The sequence below is a fragment of the Phacochoerus africanus genome, chromosome 12 (assembly GCF_016906955.1).
Source record: "Phacochoerus africanus isolate WHEZ1 chromosome 12, ROS_Pafr_v1, whole genome shotgun sequence".
NCBI lineage: Eukaryota > Metazoa > Chordata > Mammalia > Artiodactyla > Suidae > Phacochoerus > Phacochoerus africanus.
In genome coordinates, this window is record NC_062555.1 from 28,709,928 (window position 1) to 28,731,693 (window position 21,766).

At 46.5% G+C, this 21,766-nt stretch overlaps 1 protein-coding gene across 7 annotated transcripts in view; it reads right to left on the reverse strand.

Moving 5' to 3' along the window:
• DDX59 (DEAD-box helicase 59) overlaps nt 1–21,766 on the reverse strand; it is a 31,041-nt gene that overhangs the window by 6,521 nt on the left and 2,754 nt on the right. For all 7 annotated transcript variants that reach the window (XM_047755161.1, XM_047755157.1, XM_047755162.1 and 4 more), the window contains 5 exons: nt 20,756–20,923; nt 17,071–17,160; nt 8,021–8,272; nt 6,625–6,777; nt 5,980–6,108 (listed from right to left, as the gene is read on the reverse strand). In XM_047755161.1, the coding sequence (XP_047611117.1) occupies nt 5,980–6,108; nt 6,625–6,777; nt 8,021–8,272; nt 17,071–17,160; nt 20,756–20,923 (792 nt within the window). The remainder of the gene's footprint in view (nt 1–5,979; nt 6,109–6,624; nt 6,778–8,020; nt 8,273–17,070; nt 17,161–20,755; nt 20,924–21,766) is intronic.

The following is a 21,766-nucleotide window of genomic DNA, read 5'->3' on the forward strand; positions in this document are numbered from 1 at the left end:
AAAATTAATAAAACCAAGAGCTGGTTCTTTGAAAAGGTCAACAAAATTGAAAACCCCTGGCCAGACTCACTAAAAAGAGGAGAGAAAGAACCCAAATAACCAAAATTATAAATGAAAAAGGAGAAATCACAACAGATACAGCAGAAATACAAAAAAACCATAAGAGAATACTATGAACAACTATACGGCAACAAGTTTGACAATCTGGAAGAAATGGACAATTTTCTAGAATCTTACAGCCTGCCAAAACTGAATCAAGTAGAAACAGATCAACTGAACAGACCGATCACTAGAAATGAAATTGAAGAGGTCATAAAATCACTCCCTACAAATAAAAGTCCAGGACCAGATGGCTTCACAGGTGAATTTTATCAAACATATAAAGAGGAATTGGTGCCCATCCTCCTTAAACTCTTTCAAAAGGTTGAAGAAGAAGGAATACTCCCAAAGACATTCTATGATGCCACCATCACCCTCATTCCAAAACCAGACAGAGATACCACCCAAAAAGAAAACTATCGGCCAATATCATTGATGAATATAGATGCAAAAATTCTCAACAAAATCTCAGCCAACCGAATCCAACAACATAACAAAAAAATTATACACCATGACCAGGTTGGGTTCATCCCAGGTTCACAAGGATGGTTCAACATACTCAAATCAATCAGCATCATACACCACATTAACAAAAAAAAAGTCAAAAATCATATGATCATCTCAATAGATGCAGAAAAAGCATTTGACAAAGTCCAACATCCATTCATGATCAAGACCCTCGCCAAAGTGGGTATAGAGGGAACACTCCTGAATATAATCAAAGCCATTTATGATAAACCCACAGCAAATATAATCCTCAATGGGGAAAAACTGAAAGCCTTCTCACTCAAATCTGGAACAAGACAGGGATGCCCACTCTCACCACTGCTCTTCAACAGAGTTTTGGAAGTCCTAGCCACAGCAATTAGACAAACAAAAGAAATAAAAGGCATCCATATAGGAAGAGAAGAGATCAAACTGTCACTGTATGCAGATGACATGATACTATACATAGAAAACCCTAAGGACTCAACCCCAAAACTCCTTGAACTGATTAATAAATTCAGCAAAGTAGCAGGATATAAGATTAACATTCAGAAGTCAGTTGCATTTCTGTATACCAGCAATGAAATATTAGAAAAGGAATACAAAAATACGATACCTTTTAAAATTGCACCTCACAAAATCAAATACCTCGGAATACACCTGACCAAAGAGGTAAAGGACCTATATGCCGAGAACTATAAAACTTTAATCAAAGAAATCAAAGAAAATGTAAAGAAATGGAAAGATATTCCATGTTCCTGGATTGGGAAAATCAATATTGTAAAAATGTCCATACTACCCAAAGCAATCTACAGATTCAATGCAATCCCTATCAAATTACCCATGATATTTTTCACAGAACTAGAACAAACAATCCAAACATTTATATGGAACAACAAAAGATCCAGAATCGCCAAAGCAATCCTGAGAAACAAAAACCAAGCAGGAGGCATAACTCTCCCAGACTTCAAGAAATACTACAAAGCCACAGTCATCCAAACAGTGTGGTACTGGTATCAAAACAGACAGACAGACCAATGGAACAGAATAGAGAATCCGGAAATAAACCCTGACACCTATGGTCAATTCATCTTTGACAAGGGAGGCAAGAACATCAAATGGGAAAAAGAAAGTCTATTCAGCAAGCATTGCTGGGAAACCTGGACAACTGCATGCAAAGCAATGAAACTAGAACACACCCTCACACCATGCACAAAAATAAACTCCAAATGGCTGAAAGACTTAAATATACGACAGGACACCATCAAACTCCTAGAAGAAAACATAGGCAAAACACTCTCTGACATCAACATCATGAATATTTTCTCAGGTCAGTCTCCCAAAGCAATAGAAATTAGAGCAAAAATAAATGCATGGGACCTCATCAAACTGAAAAGCTTTTGCACAGCAAAGGAAACCCAAAAGAAAACAAAAAGACAACTTACAGAATGGGAAAAAATAGTTTCAAATGATGCAACTGACAAGGGCTTAATCTCTAGAATATATAAACAACTTACACAACCCAACACCAAAAAAGCCAATCAATCAATGGAAAAATGGGCAAAAGACCTGAATAGACATTTCTCCAAAGAAGATATACAGATGGCCAGCAAACACATGAAAAAATGCTCAACATCGCTGGTTATAAGAGAAATGCAGATCAAAACTACCATGAGATATCACCTCACACCAGTCAGAATGGCCATCATTAATAAATCCACAAATAACAAGTGCTGGAGGGGCTGTGGAGAAAAGGGAACCCTCCTGCACTGTTGGTGGGAATGTAAACTCGTACAGCCACTATGGAGAACAGTTTGGAGATACCTTAGAAATCTATACATAGAACTTCCATATGACCCCGCAATCCCACTCTTGGGCATCTATCCGGACAAAACTCTACTTAAAAGACACATGCACCCGCATGTTCATTGCAGCACTATTCACAATAGCCAGGACATGGAAACAACCTGAATGTCCATCGACAGAGGATTGGATTTGGAAGAGGTGGTATATATACACAATGGAATACTACTCAGCCATAAAAAAGAATGACATAATGCCATTTGCAGCAACATGGATGGAACTAGAGAATCTCATACTGAGTGAAATGAGCCAGAAAGACAAAGACAAATACCATATGATATCACTTATAACTGGAATCTACTATCCAGCACAAATGAACATCTCCACAGAAAAGAAAATCATGGACTTGGAGAAGAGACTTGTGGCTGCCTGATGGGAGGGGGAGGGAGTGGGAGGGATCGGGAGCTTGGGCTTATCAGATACAACTAAGAATAATAGATTTACAAGGAGATCCCGCTGAATAGCATTGAGAACTTTGTCTAGATACTCATGTTGCAACAGAAGAAAGGGTGGGGGAAAAAATGTAATTGTAATGTATACATGTAAGGATAACCTGACCCCCTTGCTGTACAGTAAGAAAATAAAAAAAATTATTTAAAAAAAAAAAATAGCTGCACCTCACCGAATGGGAGAAACTATTTTACAAATCATGTATCTGAGAAGGGTCTTGTAGAACATAAAAAGAACTATTACAAGTCAAAAGGACAACCCCATTTAAAAAATGGGTGGAAGAGTTAAACAGACATTTCTCCAAAGAGATCAAATGACCGGAGTTCCCGTTGTGGCGCAGTGGTTAACGAACCCCACTAGTATCCGTGGGGATGCAGGTGTGATCCCTGGCCCTACTCAGCGGGTTAAGGTTCTGGTGTTGCCGTGAGCTGTGGTGTAGGTCGCAGATGTGGCTTAGATCCCATGTTGCTCTGGCTGTGGTGCAGGCTGGCAGCTGTAGCTCCGATTCGACCCCTAGCCTGGGAATCTCCATATGCCGTGGGCGTAGCCCTAAAAAGACAAATAACAAAAATAAAGTAAAAATAATTCCTCCAGAAGATCACCACCTCTAAAATTAAAAAGCAGATATATGGGAAAACTTCTTATCATTTAAAATACCCGTATCATTTGACCTAGCAGTTCTCCCATTAGGAATCTCTCTTACAGATATCCCTGCATGAGAGGTACCAGATCTGTGCAAGGGGGTGTTCACTGCAGCATTATTTAATAGCAAAATATTGGAAACATGGGGATTGTCCAGCAGCAAAGGATTTGTTAAACAAATCATAGGCCACCCACACAATGCACGACCATGCAGCTCTGAAAACAGAACAAGCCATATTCAATAAGGAAACACACTTAAGAAACTTAGAACCGTGCCTGGCCACAGACGAAGCACTCAATACACAGCAACACTTATTAAATGGCACTTAGTATGGGTGCTGGTGAGGAATGATATCTAAGATCTATTTAATAAAAAAAGACGGCCCAGAACGGTGAGTATAATACAGTCCCACTTACATGAAAAGTGTGACAGGGCGCGTATGTTATGTCTGTGAATACACACACATACACCTTCAGAGTTTCTGCCACATTAACTGGGGTAACCACTCAAAGGTAGGAAGGCTTCCCTGCGAAGACTTATTTTTCATTTTATAGCTTCTGTTATTTGCATGATTTATTACTGTGTATATGTGTACTTCAGTTGTTGAAGTGAACAAACAAAAAAACACTCAAAAACAAAACTAGAAAAGCAGAAGGATCTGGGAGTTCCCATCGTGGCTCAGTGGTTAACGAATCTGACTGGGAACCATGAGGTTGCGGGTTCGATCCCTGCCCTTGCTCAGTAGGTTAAGGATCTGGCATTGCCGTGAGCTGTGGTGCAGGTTGCAGAAAAGGCTCGGATCCTGCGTTGCTGTGGCTCTGGTGTAGGCTGGCGGCTACAGCTCTGATTCAACCCCTAGCCTGGGAACCTCCATATGCCGTGGGAGCAGCACAAGAAATGGCAAAAAGACAAAAAAAAAAAAAAAAAGAAAGAAAGAAAGAAAAAGAAAAGCAGAAGGATCTGGGGCCACTCTGAGCAGAGGCAAGAAACACTGTACACTTGAGCATCCCTGAGGCCACTGCTATATAGCAGCAGGTGCATCGTGAAAAACTGTCAGCCACAGGGTGACCTTGGGAGAGCAAGAAACGGGTAAGAAGTTATAAACACACACTCTATGTAAGAAGCAAAGGAGCTTCTTAAGTATTTGAATAGTTTAGAAAGATTCCCATGCAAAATTATTCCATTGAAAGTTTAGAAAACAATAAACTTCTGTTACTTGAACAATCAGCTCCTGTGGAAATACCCAAATCTCTGGTGCACAGGTAAATACGGTGGTACCAAAAAAAAAAAAAAAAAAAAGAGAGGGAGGGAGGGAGCGAGAACCGAGTGCCAGATTATTGAGGGTTAGTAAAAATAAGGCATCAACTTGGTAAAGCCACTAAAGGCGTTTCAGCAGGTGATCCCAGTAAATGTGACATTCAGAGGTGATTCTAAGAAAACCAGAGAAAGGCTTTACTTGAAGAGTCTGTAAGCGATGCCTGAGAAGGAAGACAGGTAGCAGCCGTGAGATAACACAGGACTCAGAGAAAGCTCTATTTCTGCTAGAAAGAAGAGCTGCTGTTATCTCTGGCAGCCAATGAGAGGAACAAAACTTTAAAAGGCGAAAGACTAGAGCAAATAAGGATATGGAGAGGCGATGAAGACACGATTCCTAAAAAAACAAATACTTTAACAGACCGACTTTATTTTGGCCAGATGTATCAACTTAAAACAACCTTTTTTAAACAAAGCCCTCTTTTTCTGATTATAAAAGCCATTTAATATGTTCATTGAAGAAAAGAAACAAAAAAAAAAAAGAAAAGAAACCACTTACATTTTAATTCACTTAAAATTTTTCAATGAACATGTTATTATTCCCAACGAATTTTCTTTTTTTTTTTTAGGGCCGCACCCTCGGCATATGGAGGTTCCCAGGCCCGAAGTCTAATCAGAGCTGTAGCCGCCAGCCTACACCACAGCCACAGCAACGTCAGATCCGAGCTGTGTCTGCGACCTACACCACAACTCACGGCAACGCCAGATCCTTAATCCACTGCGCAAGGCCAGGGATTGAACCCACATCCTCATGGTTCCTAGTCAGATTCATTTCCACTGCACCACAACAGAAACTCCCCAACGAATTTTTAATGCAAGCTAGGCATCCACAGAGTTTTGAAAAACATAATTTAGTTCATATATTTTTTTTTTAAAGAAAAATATATGCAGTTTACACAAAATCATATTTTGCTGGTTCACCTTGTTGGAGGTATACTTTTCATTTTTATCTGCTGCAGTTATAAATGCTCACTTAATAAACTGTAATATTTTTATATTAATATATATATATGCAGTTGTATGTCCTGCTTTTTTTTTTTTTTTTTAACTTACCACTGAATCAACAACACCTTGGGTAAGAAAATTCATAAGCAAAACGGTGGTGACGTGTAAAGTCCCTTTACCTGGTGCACGTACTCATCCATACTCGAAGGCATGTCAAAATTGACAACGAGCTTGACACTGACCAAGTCCAGGCCTCTTCCCAGGACCCCCGTGCTCACGACGACGTCATAGTCACCTTCAAGTAACCCCTTTCCAAAACATCAACAAAATTCATTATTCAGAACGTGCGGTTTGACGGTATTCACATCATCCCTTCCTTTCTCAACACTTTCTTCAATATTGTTGTAATATCTTTGCAGTACGTAAAGCTCTTAGGATACCTGAGAAACGTCTGTGGCCAAGTCCCTTCTGACCCCCACCCAGAGCTTTTTCCCATGAATTTGTTCAGGCAAAGCTCATCTACAGGTGAACTACTGCTTTGTCCCAGTCCGACTGCCCTGATTCCAGAAATGGTGAATTCTCCACTACTACGAATCTACTGAGCAGATAATCCACCAGGGAACAAACAGGCTTATTGCTCCTAAAACACAGGTGCCTGAGCTCGGCAACAATGAACTTGACAGCCACGGCGTGCCTGACACTCTCACCATCACTAAAAAAAAAACGTCAGCTTTTAAAAAACCGCTGGCGAGACAGTATCTCTTGAAAAGGAGGCAAAACACATTTACAGGGAAAAGAAGAGAACAGAATGCTGAGTGTCAAACCTCCAGGATGGTTTTCCTTTCTATCTGGGACTTCTCTGAGTGCATAGATGTGCTTTTTAGACCCGTGATCTTCTCAACTGCCTCGCTCAACAGATCTGCTCCTAGTTTGCAGTCCACAAATACTAACACTGGAGGCTTAAAGAGCTTCTTATCCTGAAAATTAAAAACATATATTTAAAAATATTCATATAACAATTCACAAGGGGACGTTCTTCTGAAAGTATGAGTATGAGCTGGTTAGCAGTAGGTTTATAAACACTGTTAAGAAGGGGAAATGGCACAGTCTGCTAAAAAGAGTGTTTTCTTTAAAATATGCACAACTTGGAGTTCCCATCGTGGCGCAGTGGTTAGCGAATCCGACTAGGAACCATGAGGTTGAGGGTTTGGTCCCTTCCCTTGCTCAGTGGGTTAACGATCCAGAGTTGCCGTGAGCTGTGGTGTAGGTTGCAGACGCGGCTCGGATCCCGCGTTGCTGTGGCTCTGGTGTAGGCTAGGGGCTACAGCTCCGATTCGACCCCTAGCCTGGGAATCTCCATATGCCGCGGGAGTGGCCCAAAGAAATAGCAAAAAGACAAAAATAAATAAATTAATTAATTAAATAAAATATGCACAACTGCAAAAATAATCTCAAAACTTTAAGTGGAATAATACTGTTCATAAGTCAATACAAACCATGTCTAACTTAACACTGTATTTCTAAGTAACTAGACCTGTGTATACCACCCACATAAATGCCTGCTTAAGCCAGATATTGTTAAAAAATTATTTTGCTCAAGAACAGAACAGCCAAGGGAAGAGCTAGTCTTTACCTTATACACAAACCTCCTAAAATTTTCTGAAAGAAATTATTTAAGTATAACCTTAGGGAGTTTCTGTTGTGGCTCAGCAATAATGAACCCAACTAGGATCTATGAGGAGGTGGGTTCGATCCCTGGCCTCGCTCAGTGGGTTAAGGATCCAGTGTTGCCGTGAGCTGTGGTGTAGGTCACAGACAGGGCTTGGATCCCGCATGGCTGTGGCTGTGGTGTAGGCCGGCAGGAAGCTACAGCTCCAATTTGACCCCTGGCCTGGGAATATCCATATGCTGCAGGTGCGGCCCTAAAAAGACAGAAAAAAAAAAAAAGAATAACCTTGGATATTTAAATATATATTAAGTATATTGAAATATTTGATATTTAAATAGCTTTCTAGCATAAGAAAAAGAAAACCAACCTTGCATCTATACTGCATATTTTCACAAATCATTTATTTGAAGCCCACAGAATTCTGAAGTAAAGCAATTCAATATTAAATACCTACAGCAGGTCTCCCCAAAGGTACATCAACAAAGCCCTCTCTCAAGAGCTGTGAAAAATGCACAGTCCGCAAAGCAGGGCTGACGGCTTTACCCACTCACATTCAAGATTTCAAATAACTTTTTCTTTTTGGCTGGTTCTTCCACCCACAAAACGATCTGGCGCACGCTGGGGCAGGGCAGGTTCTTCTCCCCGGCAAGGACCCTCACGGGGTCGTGCAGGAGCCGGCTCGCCAACTGTTCTATGCGGGTTGGAATCGTGGCTGACACCAAAATGGTCTGGCAATCCTGAGGCACGTTCTCCAAGACGTCATGCACTTGCTGCTGAAAGCCCATCTTTAACATGGTGTCAGCCTGAAATAACATCATTTGGAAGTTAGTCCTACATGAAAACCCAGGGACACCCTAGAAAAAAAAAGATACCATTACGAACTGGGAGTTCCCTGGTGACGCAGTGGGTTAAGGATCCGGTGTTGGCACTGCAGTGGCTCAGGGTTCAATCCCTGGCCTGGGAGCTTCCGCATGCTGCAGATGCAACCAAAAACATTACATTAAAAATGTAAAACCCTTTACGTGGAAAAAAAAAAAACCCATAATATCAAAAGACGAGGGACTAAGTGGAATTTACATATCTTTATATGAAATTATATATTGTGTGGTGTTCCTGCTGTGGCACAGTGGGTTAAGGAGCTGGCATTGCTGCAGCTGTGGTGTAGGTCTCAGCTGTGGCTTGGATTCCAGCACTGGCCCAGGAACTTCCATATACTGTGGGTGTGGCCATAAAAAAGATAATACATTGTGTGACTATATGTTTACAATAATACACACGGATTTTTATTATGGCATTATTAATAGTGGCAAAAAACCCTACATCTGTCCTGAATCTCCACTGGTAGGAGATCTGAAATGAAATTATTGTAGAGCCATACAATATGATATTATGCTAGCATGAAAAATGACCAGAAAGTTCTCTATTAAATGAATTATTGTAGAGCCATACAATATGATATTATGCATGAAAAATGACCAGAAAGTTCTCTATTAAATGAATTATTGTAGAGCCATACAATATGATATTATGCTAGCATGAAAAATGACCAGAAAGTTCTCTATTAAATGAGAGCAGATCACTGCTAGGAAGAAAAAAGCAAAATACAGAACACTGTGCATAAAAGGATACCATCTGTGTCCACAGTCAGGAATCCTAGCAGCTAACTCTGAGGAGAAGACTTGGGAGCTGAGAAGGAACAAGTTAATTCTTCATTTTATAGCTTTCTGCATTTTTTTTAACCATGAATATATACTTACAATAAAATATTTTAAATCCATAAAAAATTTAATTTGGGGGCTGTCTACCTCTGCATTGCAGGTTTTTAAAAACAATGACTCTATTACTGAAGAAATTGGGAAAAAAAAAAAGGTTTTTTTTGTTTTGTTTTGCTTTCGCTCTTAGGGCCGCATCCGTGGCATAAGGAAGTTCCCAGGCTAAGGGTCAAATTGGAGCTGTAGCCACTGGCCTCCACCGCAACCACATCAACACAGGATCCAAGCCATAGCTGTGACCTACATCACAGCTCATGGCAATGCTGGATCCCCAACCCACTGAGCAAGGCCAGGGATTGAACCCTGGTCCTCAAGATACCGGTCAGGTTTGTTACCCCTGAGCCACGATGGGAACTCCTGGAAAAAATTTAAGTTTTTAATTTTAAAATAATGAAACACTGGTGTTCCTGCCACAGTACAGTATGTTAAGAACCTGACTGCAGTGGCTCCTTTTACTGCTGAGGTGAGGGTTCAATCCCTGGCCCAGTGCAGCTGTAGCGTAGGTCACAGCTGCAGCTCAGCTTCAATCCCTGGTCCCAGAACTTCCAAAGTCTGTAGGTGCAGCCACAAAAAAAAAAATTTTTTTTTTTAAATAATGGAAGATTGACTATCTTGATTTTCAAATATAATCTAGGTGTCTATTATTTTGGAAAATAAGTTAATTGTTTTAAACTATTTCAACTAAGGCATTGTATTTCTTTTCTTTTTTTCTTGCCTTTTCTAGGGCCGTTCCTGTGGCATATGGAGGTTTCCAGGCTAGGGGTCTAATTGGAGTTGTAGCCACTGGCCTACACCATAGCCACAGCCACACTAGATCCGAGCCACATCTGCGACCTACACCACAGCTCACGGCAACACCAGATCCTTAACCCACCGAGCAAGGCCAGGGATCGAACCCACAACCTTATGGTTCCTAGTCGGATTCGTTAACCACTGTGCCATGACGGGAACTCCAAAGGCATTGTATTTCTTTTTAAGTATCCACTAATGTGCTGTCAGTCAGGCTGAACTTGAGCACTTGTTTTAATATTAGTAATTCCATGACATTTGATCCTGCATTTGATCTTGGCTCTACCAAGAAACTCAAGTGGGTTATTTAATGGCTCTAAGCGTAGTTTTTCCCTCCACAAAAGGGAATGGTAATAGTAGCTGCCTCTGAAGGCTGTCACGAGGATTAAAGAGTTAAAGTGTATAAATCAGGGGGTAGTCTCAGTGCTTCAGTTAAGGATGCTGTGTCTGCAGGCACCCCCACATTTCAGATCACCCCACTAAGCCTCACTCGTCTCAGTAGGTGGCCTTGCTTCTCCTGGTTCAGAAAATACAAGAGCCTTATAAACAAGTGCCTTGTCTCCTCTCATCCCAGCTCCCTCAGCCCGGCTGTCCCCTCCTCCGCCCCCTCATCCCCCTCAATCAGGTCCAGGTCCACCTGTCGCACCTCACCGACTCCCCAGGTGCCAAATTCAACAACCACGTATGAGTTTCCACCTTACTCTTTTTTTTTTTTTTGGCTGTGCCTGCAGCCTGTGGACGTTCTCGGGCCAGGGAGAGAACCCTCCCCATGGCAACAACCCAAGCTGCTGCAGGGACACCCCCAGATCCTTAACCCGCTGCTCCTCAAGAGAACTCTTAGTCTGGAGTTCCCGTCATGGCACAGTGGTTAGTGAATCCAACTAGGAACCATGAGGTTGCGGGTTCGATCCCTGCCCTTGCTCAGTGGGTTAACGATCCAGTGTTGCCGTGAGCTGTGGTGTAGGTTGCAGACACGGCTCAGATCCCGAGTTGCTGGGGCTCTGGCGTAGGCTGTCAGTTACACCTCCAATTAGACCCCTAGCCTGGGAAGCTCCATGTGCCGTGAGAGCGGCCCTAGAAAAGGCAAAAAGACTAAAAAAGAAAAAAAAAAAAGAGAGAACGCCTAGTCTTTGTCATTTTTTAAGCTGCAATCTTATTTTTTTAACAACAGAAATAAGGTGCTTAACGTAGAAAACTTGGTAAACACAACCAAGGATGGAACACGAAACTCATCCATCATCCCACAGCCCAGATGTCACCACGGCTTCACTCACTTCCCATCTCCCGACTCTGTCTGTACCCCCTCCTCCCCTTCCTACAGCCCCCACCCCGCCCCCGATGGGGCTCGGAACCCCCCTCCTTCCCGGGAACCTGCCTTCTCGCTGAAAGGCTCTTTTCCACGTGGAGAACATAAGTCTGATTATAAGACTCCCACCGAGAATTCTGTAAAGTTTCCCAACCTCTGCAGAATAAAGTCTGACTTCTCAAGACCCCTTAGGAATTAGTGGAGGAGAAAACAAAAATACAACACAAAAGAAACACAGTAAGTATGGTTATTTTAAGATGGGAACATGGGTATTTTTCCCCTAGTTCCAACTTGTCTTTAATGGACATGGATTACGCATATAGTTACCATTCAAACTGCAGAAAGGACCGTGAACAGCATTTTTTTAAAGTCACAAAATGGGACAGAATATAATAAAAAAAAATACCAGGAGAGAAAAATCACATATAACAAGGATAAGTATTGTTTCATGAACGCTCTCCGGAGGGTCCCCAGGCTAAACCTTCACTGGCTCGCTCAGCAAACCTTAGCTCATGGTCAGCGGCAGCTGACGGTCCCCACTCGCTGGGCGTTTACCAGACACCAAGGCACCTTTTGAAGGCTGCACCAACAGGACCCCGTCACAGATGCAGAAACAGAGGCCTAAGACGCGGCGCCCCATGAAGCTGTGGAGCTGGGCCACGTGGCTGCAAAGCCGCATCACAAACATCAAGGGGAGGGGTGTGCGCTGAGCTGAGGACTCACGGCAAGGGGCCCCGACCTTTTAAGAACCTATGGTCCCGGAGGGAAACTTACAATATTCATATACTTGAAACAGGCTACATTAGACCAACAGCAGGTGACATCCCGACCGTCCCCGCCACCTGCCTCCAACACTGACTTTCCTTCCTTCCCTGGTGCCCCCCCCCCAGACCATCTCTGTGTGTGGGTGACCCGGAGGGCTGGGTCCCAGGCCCCCCATACCCCTGCATCCTCTGTCCAAGCAGCTCACCAGGTTGCAGGGCTCTGCACCCCATGGATATAGACGCCCCACAGCTCATCTCTGGTCATAACGCCCCCCCGAAACTCAAGTGCTGGAGCCTCACTGCTGACTTGGTGCCCCGCTTGGACCTCAAGGCTCAAGTTCAACGTGTTCACAACAGGTGCTGTTGCTCTTGCTGCCAGACCCAGTCCTACCCCGGCACACAGTTCAAGAGCTGGCCTGGTCTCCTCCTCACCCCGCATCTAACCTGTCAACAGTGCGGGGACCCTGCTCTGTCTCCGCAGCCCCATCCGTGAGACTCCTCCCACTGCCTCTGCCACCAGCTTCCTGGAGAGCCTGCAGTCTGGTCCTCCCTGCTCAGACCCCACCCAGACCTCCCGTCACACTCAGAATGAAAGGCTCCTCCAGCCCAACCCTCATGCCCTCCGCCACCTCATCTCCCACGACCTCATCTCCCACCCTCACCCTCTCCCGTGACCTGCCCCACCTGCCTCACCTGTTCCAGGTGTGCTCTGCCAAGTCCTTCCTCCAGGTGGGTTTTTGCATGGCCGCCCCTGCTCCTTCAGCTCTCAGCCTAGGTCACCCCAGAGGGCCCGCCCCCAGCTGAGATGCCACCGGGAGCCTCTGTCCTGTCACCTGGCATACGTGCCACTTCCCATAGCAGCCTCCCAACCCAGAACAGAGTCTAGCAAGAGAACAGCTCTAAGGTGTATCTGATAGAAAGCTAAGCCTTCATGCTACTCCAAGCACGGAAGAAACACGAATGGTGCGTCGGGCAGCTTGCTGGTCGGTGCCCCAAACCTCCCTAAAGATAAGAAGTTCTCTATACCGGCTCAGACCCGATGAACCTGGATGGGAAGGAGCACGGTCTGGTTCTCCATTCTGACCTCTGGGGAAACAGGAAAGCACTGCGCTCAGTGGCTGGGATAGAGCAGGTGACACAGAATAGGAGAAATGACCTTGTACCTGGGTCCAGGGGGCAGGTTCCGGAGTCATGGACACAGGGAAGGAGGAGCAGGTGGATGGGGTGGCAGAGAATTCCCAGGACACATGAGACACAGAGGGGGACAGAGCAGACTTTCCTAGTTCCAAAGGAATTTTCCTCTCTGACCACTCCCGCGTCCCTGCTCCTCCTAGGACACTGGCCTCTCTCCCCAGGGACGTTATTCCTCCCCAGTTCCCTCTCCTTTGTTTCCTGACTCATCTTCAAACTCCACAAGGCAGACCCTTGGCCCCAAGGCTCATCTCTCTCCTAAACTCCCTCCCTGAGAGAAAGCAGCAGGTCTCGCAGATTCTGACCCGTTCCTCATGGCGACACCCCTTCATCCATCATCCACATGAAAGCCAGCACTTCTGGAACCAACTGCAGGACTGGTACCACACCCCCACCCAGGCCTGTACGCCCTGTGCTAAAGTCAAAGGCACAGCCTCGCCCACCTTCGTCCTCTCTCGTACCCGGTCATCAGCGGGTTCATCAGGATTTACTGACTCTCAGGTGAACCCCAACACCTGCCTCCACCTGGACCCCACCCTCCCCCCACCTTCTGTCCAGGCTACTCTTCCTCTTCCTTCTTGAATTTCTCTTGCGTGGAGCAGAACGACCTTCCCCATGGCACACCCGACCCGGTCACCCAGAAACCCTCCCTGCTTCCCACCTCAGGGCTAAACCCCTCCGCCCCTCAGGCCAAGCCCACCCAGACTGCCCAGCCCCACTTCCAGAACTTTGCAGAGGGAAGCTCCAGGCTGGCCGGCCTTTCCTGCCTGTTCTGCGTGTGTGCTTAGACTTTCCGAGTCTGCTCTCCGTGGTCCCCGCACCTGCAACCTTGCATCCACCCTCTGGTTTCCTAAATGCTCCTCCCTCTTGCGAGGCTCAGGTCAGGCAGGTCCCAGGGACTCCGAGAAGCCAACCCGCTCATCCTCTCACTTCTCCTGAGCACATCACGCATTGCACGGTCCTACCAACAGCTTGTGGCAGAGGTTCTCACAGCAAATGAAGACCTTACCAGTATTTTTTTTTTTTTTTTGGCTTTGCCCGCAGCATCCAGACATTCCTGGGCCAGGGATCAAACCTGTGCCACAGCAGTGATCCTTGCCATAGCAGGGTTGCTTTAATCACCAGGCCACCAGAGAACTCCCTGGACCTTACCTATCTTTGTAAACAGGATCATAACACACTGCAAATAGGGTCATAAACAGTCACGCCTGGTCCTTTACAACTTTTTTTTTGTCTTTTTGCCTTTTCTAGGGCCGCTCCTGCAGCATATGGAGGGTCCCAGGCTAGGGGCAAATCGGAGCTGTAGCCACTGGCCTACACCAGAGCCACAACAACACAGGATCTGAGCCATGTCTGCAACCTACACCACAGCTCATGGCAACGCCAGATCCTTAACCCACTGAGCAAGGGCAGGGATCGAACCCACAACCTCATGGTTCCTAGTCGGATTCGTTAACCACTGCGCCACAACGGGAACTCTATGGTCCTTTACATCTTATCTATGGCTAAACTGAGTGGTTGCAACAGAGACCACGCAGCTCCCAAATATTTACTAGAATAGAGATGACCCTTGGGGCCAAGAATATTTACTAGCTGGACCTTCACAGAAAGAGCCTGCTGCTCCTGTGCCTTTGTCTTCAGCACATATGATGCCATTCTTGCCTTTATTTCAAGTTCATGTGCTTTCTCCTCCAACTAGATCTCCGCATCTTAGGCCTGAGCAGCGTTAAAGCCTCTTTGTGATGCCCCCACATCTTCCAGGGCTCGTAACCTGCCCCCCACCCAAGAGCACCTCTATACTGGCTTTGGTTTCACTAAGTGACAGATTGTGCCGTTCAGCAACCCCTCGCCCCTCAAGACCACACAGAAGCCAGGTCCCCAAAGGCCAAGGAGTGGGGCATCGGTGCACATCTGCTGGGCGACTCTCTTTTGCACCATCAGCCTGAGCGCTGCCCCAAGGGGCCCCCGGAACCCTTGTGAACATAAGGACACAGCCACGCTGGGACGAGAGGGGCAGAGTGAGTTCTCCAGAGGGTCACCCCCAGACACACAAGATGGGGAGGAGTTAAGGACATGGGCTTATCCACCTGCAGGGTGGCAGCAGTGGTGATAATGCCAAACAACAGGTTGGTTCCACCAAGGCCAGGCTGGAAAACACTGGCTTAGCAGCACCTTTTAAAGGACCAAATGATGGAGTTCCCGTCATGGCGCAGCAGTTAACGAATCTGACTAGGAACCTTGAGGTTGCGGGTTCGATCCCTGGCCTTGCTCAGTGGGTTAAAGATCTGGTGTTGCCATGAGCTGTGGTGTAGGTTGCAGACGCGGCTTGGATCCCGCGTTGCTGTGGCTGTGGTGTAGGCCGGTGGCTACAGCTCCGGTTAGACCCCTAGCCTGGGAACCTCCATATGCCGCGGGAGCAGCCCTAGGAAAGGCAAAAAAAATAAGTAAAGGACCCAATGATGTTATTTACATGACACGGGACTTTTCTGTCCGAGTCATCACTGCATCCTCGCCACAGCTCTGGGGGAGGAAAGACTTGCTCAAAGCCTGCTGGCAGGGGTATAAAGGCTCACACCCCCGGCCTGGGTCTCGGCTGTGTTCCCTCCACATGTTCTGCTGTCCCGTGCGACTTCCTGGGGCAGCACCTAGCACACGTTTCTGATCACTGCTGGGAACCACAAGCCTCTGCCCCACCAATGTCAGCGGGACAAGCATGCAGGGGGGACAGCCGGGCCAGGATTGGCTGGCATGTGATTTTGTGTTCTCGTGCGTGTCCACATGATGGAACACCATCAAATAATAACACGTTTACTTTCTCTTATTAAACAGGCCCAGAGTATAAAAATGCCTATGTGCTCTACGTAACAGAAAAATCACCACCATAGGTGCCTATGTCCACGCAGAAAAGAATAAAAAAGGTCATTCCAACTAAGCACTACCAGCTACTGCCAAAATTCCTGCTAACAGTCACTTGCCACTGATTCCTCTTTTTTTCTTATAGACAAATGACAGCAAACATGCTTAAAAAACTTCTCATTGGGAATACAACATACCTGCTCAGCTTCTGTTTTCTGTCAATGAGGAAAAGAAAACTGTGGTTTAATTTTAGATCAGCCAGGGCGTTCCCATCATGGCTCGGATGTAACGAACCTAACTAGCATCCATGAAGACGCAAGTTCGATCCCTGGCCTCGCTCAGTGGGTTAAGGATCCAGTGTTGCTATGAGCTGTGGTGTAGGATGCAGGATCAGCTCGGATCCCAAGTTGCTGTGGCTGTGGTGTAGCCCAGCAGCTACAGATCCAATTTGACCCTGGGAACTTCCATATGCCACAGGTGCTGCCCCACCCCCACCAAAAAAAAAGAAAAAAAACCCTTAGATCAGATGCAATGCAGCAACACAAGAACCAACTTACTGCCAATTAAAAAAAAAAAAAAATCCTTGAGGAGTTCCCACTGTGGCACAGCAGGTTAGGACCCCAAATTCAGTGACTCGGGTTGCTGTGAAGATGTAGGTTTGATCCCTGGTCCAGCACAGCAGGTTAAAAGGATCCAGGGTTGCTGCCGCTGTGGTGTAGGTCGCAGCTGTGGCTGGGATTCAATCCTTGGCCCGAGAACTTCCAAATACCATGGGTGCGGCCATCAAAAAAAAAAAAGAAAAAAAATATCTCCAAATTGCTTTCCTTGGGGGAGAAAATGCCTGAATACACAATGCAATTACATAACTACAAAATGCTTTTCATAAATTATATAAAGTCATGTTATGAAATACCACTACTTACTTCATCCACTACTACAATTTTGATATTGCCCAGATCCACAGAGCTCTGCTTCATTATATCCAGAAGTCGCCCAGGAGTTGCTATGATTACCTGAGTAAAAGAGAAAAAGCCAGTCAGAAAATTAGATAACATTCGTTAATTCATTTATTTACTCATTCTACACTCAATGCACGGCTGACACCTGCCAGACCCTGTGTTAAATTCAACGATGACTAAGTCAGACTTAGGCTCTGCTCTCCAGAAAGTCACGACACAAAGGAAGAAACGGATCAGACAAGAACCTGCTCTTGAGATCAGGACAGGGTGCGCCCGTCCTGCTAAAATAGGATGTGGAGCAAGGGAGACAGGAGGCTGAGAACCAGGCACGGGCCAGACCAGGAAGGCATGCAGCATGCTGATGGCTTTTTGGCGCCATGAACAAGTGCAGGTTCCCGGACAAGGCTGTGCACAAGGAATTCTAAGGCAGCTTAAGGCTCTTAATGGTTGTGTATTAGCTGAAGTCGAAGTTAAAAGGGGAGCTCTTTGGTCAAACTTCAGCAGGCATCATGGCACCAGCATTTAATAAACAGAGTGTGTCTCAGAGTCCCCGCTGTGGTGCAGTGGGTTAAGAATCTGACAGCAGCAGCTAGGGTTGCTGCAGTGGTGCTGGTTCAATCCCCAGTCTTGCTGCTGAGGGTTAAAGGATACGGCCAATGCCACGGGTCCCTAGCCCGGGACTTCCATATGCCTCTCTCTTGGTAAAACGGAAACACTAACTACAGTGAGAATGAGGTGAGACAGCTGGGGGACAAGTCTGGGGCGTTACAAATGACCCAATATGTTCGGCTGTGCCCACTTTTCCAGCGCACACCCCACAATGCAACACTGCTGCCCTGGGCATGACGAAAGGTGTGTAGCCCTAGCACGTAGGGTTCTGCAGGGGTACCTCAGAAATCCACTGACATTAAGTGAATTTTCATTACTTTTCTTTGGCTCCACCCACAGCATGCCGATGTTCCCCAGCCAGGGACTGAACCTGTGCCACAGCAGTGACAATGCCAAGTCCTTAACCACTAGGCCACCAGGGAACTCGTGGACAAATGCCATGCATTCAGGCCTTCTCTTCCGTTTTTCCCCTCCGATGGTTTGGGAGTTATACATTTTTTCCATTCTTTGATGCTTCTCCTTAAATTTCAACAAACACGTAACTTAAAGAGAGGCTTGTTCTTGAATAATTGGGAACAATGCTTCCTTGCAATCCTAGCTTACCTGCACTTACACGCCGTTGTCGACAGCATGTACACTGTTTTTTATGTATTTTTTTTGGTTTTTTGTTTTTTTTTTGTCTCTTTGCCTCTTCTTGAGCTGCTCCCACAGCATATGGAGGTTCCGAGGCTAGGGGTCAAATCAGAGCAGTAGCCGCCAGCCTACACCACAGCCACAGCAATGCGGGATCCGAGCCACGTCTGTGACCCACACCACAGCTCATGGCAACGCCAGATCCTTAATCCACTGAGCAAGGGCAGGGATCGAACCCGCAACCTCATGGTTCCTAGTCGGATTCATTAACCACGACGGGAACTCCATGTATGCCATTTTTTAAATGACCACAGCTTGTTCCTTGTCGCAGCTCACTCAGCCTGTGTTTGTTTAGCTTTGCCCGCATGCCTACGGCCGTCTTTACACCAGTTTCCTTCCACCTCCCCCACCCCATTCCCCCACTGTCCACTCTGGAATCTTCTTTATCTGCAGAACAGCTTACTCTGAAAGTTCCTTTACATGGTCTACTGGTAATCAACTCTCTGTTTTGTTGATCTGAGTAGCTCTTTGTTCGGTCCTTGCAGAGCAGGAGAGGGTTCTGCTACTTTTCTTCCAGGAGAGTGGGCGTCTGTGAAGCCGAGGGAGGAGGGGGAGGCGGTGCAGGTGGAGCGGGGTGGCGGGGGGGGAGGAAGGCATGGCCCTGGGGAGGACCCCTGGGACACAGGAGGGCTGGACAAATAACTACCTATGCAAAGGGTAAGGGCAGCAGGTTTCTCACGGTCAATTACAAACGTGGACACAGAAAACCTAAGATGCATCTGGTGATGAAACAGAACTGACAGCGTCAACATGACTCGGTCTCGGATAAACTCAGATCAACCTCGGTGTATCTGCTCGACAGCAAGGAGCCCAAGCAGAGCCCAGGCCTCGGTTCCTGAACACTCCTCTTGCCACCAAAAGGAGCCGGGGATCTGCGGAGAGATACAGGGCAAGATCGAGGCAAGTACAGAGCATCTTTAGACAGAAAGTAAGAACGGGAGTTCCCGTCGGGGCACAGTAGAAATTAATCCAACCAGGAACCATGGGGTTGCGGGTTCGATTCCTGGCCTCGCTCAGTGGGTCAAGGATCTGGTGATGCCGTGAGCTGTGGTGTAGGTCGAAGACGCAGCTCAGATCTGGCGTTGCTGTGGCTGTGGTGTAGGCCGGCAGCTGTAGACCACAGCCACAGTACATACACTCTGATTTGAACCCTAGCCTGGGAACTTCCATATGCCACAGGTGCAGCCCTCAAAAGCACAAAAAGACCAAAAAAATTTTTTTAAAAAAAGAAAGCAAGAACGTACTCGAAGCAAGACCAGGATATGAAAACAGGGCACAGAGACCAACCAGAAGGTGTTTCCACAAGTCAAAGAGATTATAATGCTGCAGGTAAAACAGGGACCCATGAGTCCTCACTAATAGAAAACAAGAAATTAGTGGAAAGTCTGGTGAAGCTCGATAATTTTACAACCTGAAAGTATGCAAATCGCGCCTCCATAATTATTCACACAAAGGGTAAAAATAAACTTTACGATAAACCGATAGACAAAAGCCCCTGCAAAAAGACAGACTGAAAACTGTGTGCCACCTGAAAGGATGTGATGAAACGAACAAAACTTCTCTGTGACAGTCCTGCCAAAGACACGACACTGAATCTAATCGACGGAAGGATATTCCTCCAAATAAGTGGCTTATAATCCTTAAAAGTGCCAAGAACACGAGAAGGTTGAGATGCATGCCAAACTGAAGGTGATGAGATGTATGACAGCTAAAGGCAGAGGATGACTCTGAACCTGCTTCTTGTGCCCTGAGAAAAAGCTGACGGGACAAATGAGCAGAACCTACATGGGGTCTGCGGAGGCGACAGCAAGGTTGAGGCCTGATGCATCCTGAGTCTGTCACTGGACTGTGAAAAGGAAGAACGTCCTTAATCGCAGGAACCACATTCTAAAATGTATCAGCCGCGGAGTTCCCCGGTGGCTCAGTGGGTTAAGGATCTGGCACTGGCACTGCTGTGGCACAGGTTCAATCTCTCTCTGGTCAGGGAACTTTCACGTGCCCAGGGCCGAGCCAAAAAATAAACTGTTATCAGCTGTGATCTTTAGCTAAAGCCCCACTTACAGAAATTCACCTTCTCGACCACGAAAGAGGGGACACACCAACCCACTTCCAAGAGCAAACAATGATGATCAAAGGTGATGATGGCTGTGACAACATCCAAAAAGTGTCTGGCAAATGAAAGGCACTTCCTGAACTGTGCTCCTGTCCTTTCCCACATAAAACACACTTGAAAAATCATGGCTCACGTGGCAGGAGTTAAAGACCACCTAAAACCACACTCGGGGCGTAACCTTAGCCCTGCACGGCTCAGCTCTGCTTCAAAGGCATGCTGTGCTGGGGAGCCCACCTGGACCCGCTGGCGCAGGCGATGGAGCTGCGGGGGGGCGGGCAGGCCCCCCACCAGGAGCGCAGTCCTCATGCGGGGCAGACCGCCCATCAGCTCCTTGGCCTGGCGCTCTATCTGGATGGCCAGCTCCCTCGTGGGCGTGAGGATGAGCGCAGATGGCGCTTTGCTCTGCAAAGACACGAGAAACACAGTCGTCAGTTCCTGCTGCTACGGACTCAAGCCTCGGAGAGAATCCAGGAGCAGCTCCCTCTTCAAGTGGTCCCATCAGCCCACGGCCGTCGGCTCCCGGCAGCTTTCTCCTCCCAAACCTCACGAGTGGCATCCATTTCTCATACAACACAGACATACAATGAAGATCAAAGTCAGGACCAGGGAGTGGCGTCTGTGCTAACCAAGGGGCCAGAACTGAAGCTTGGCTCCTATTGCTGGACTGGGCGATTGCCAGCTGCCCTGCAGATCTGGGTGAAGCTGGCAGGCTGCCCCCGATTGCCCCTGGGTGCTCCATTGATTCACTTCTTTCTTCCTCCAAAGAGCCTATTTATATAAATATTCCATCTCCTGCCCTATATTCTATTTTGGTCTTCCAGTGAGTTTCATCAAGATTTTCTCTTTCTCTCTCTTTTTTTTTTTGGGTCTTTTTTAGGGGCGCACCTGCAGCATATGGAGGTTCCCAGGCTAGGGGTCGAATCAAAGCTGCAGCTGCTGGCCTACACCACAGCCACAGCAACGGGGGATCCGAGCCACATCTTCGACCTGCACCACAGCTCACGGCAACACCGGATCCTTGACCCACTGAGCGAGGCCAGGGATTGAACCTGCAACCTCATGGTTCCTAGTCGGATTTGTTTCTGCTGCACCATGACAGGAACTCCCTCGTCAGGATTTTGAACATCTAGTGCTTTCTTTTCTTTCTTCCTTTCTCACCTCTTTGACTACTTTTTCATTTCCCCCAGTGTCCTCCTTTCTCTCTTCTCCCTTTGCCTGTATTTTGCATGTTTCCCTTCTCTTCAT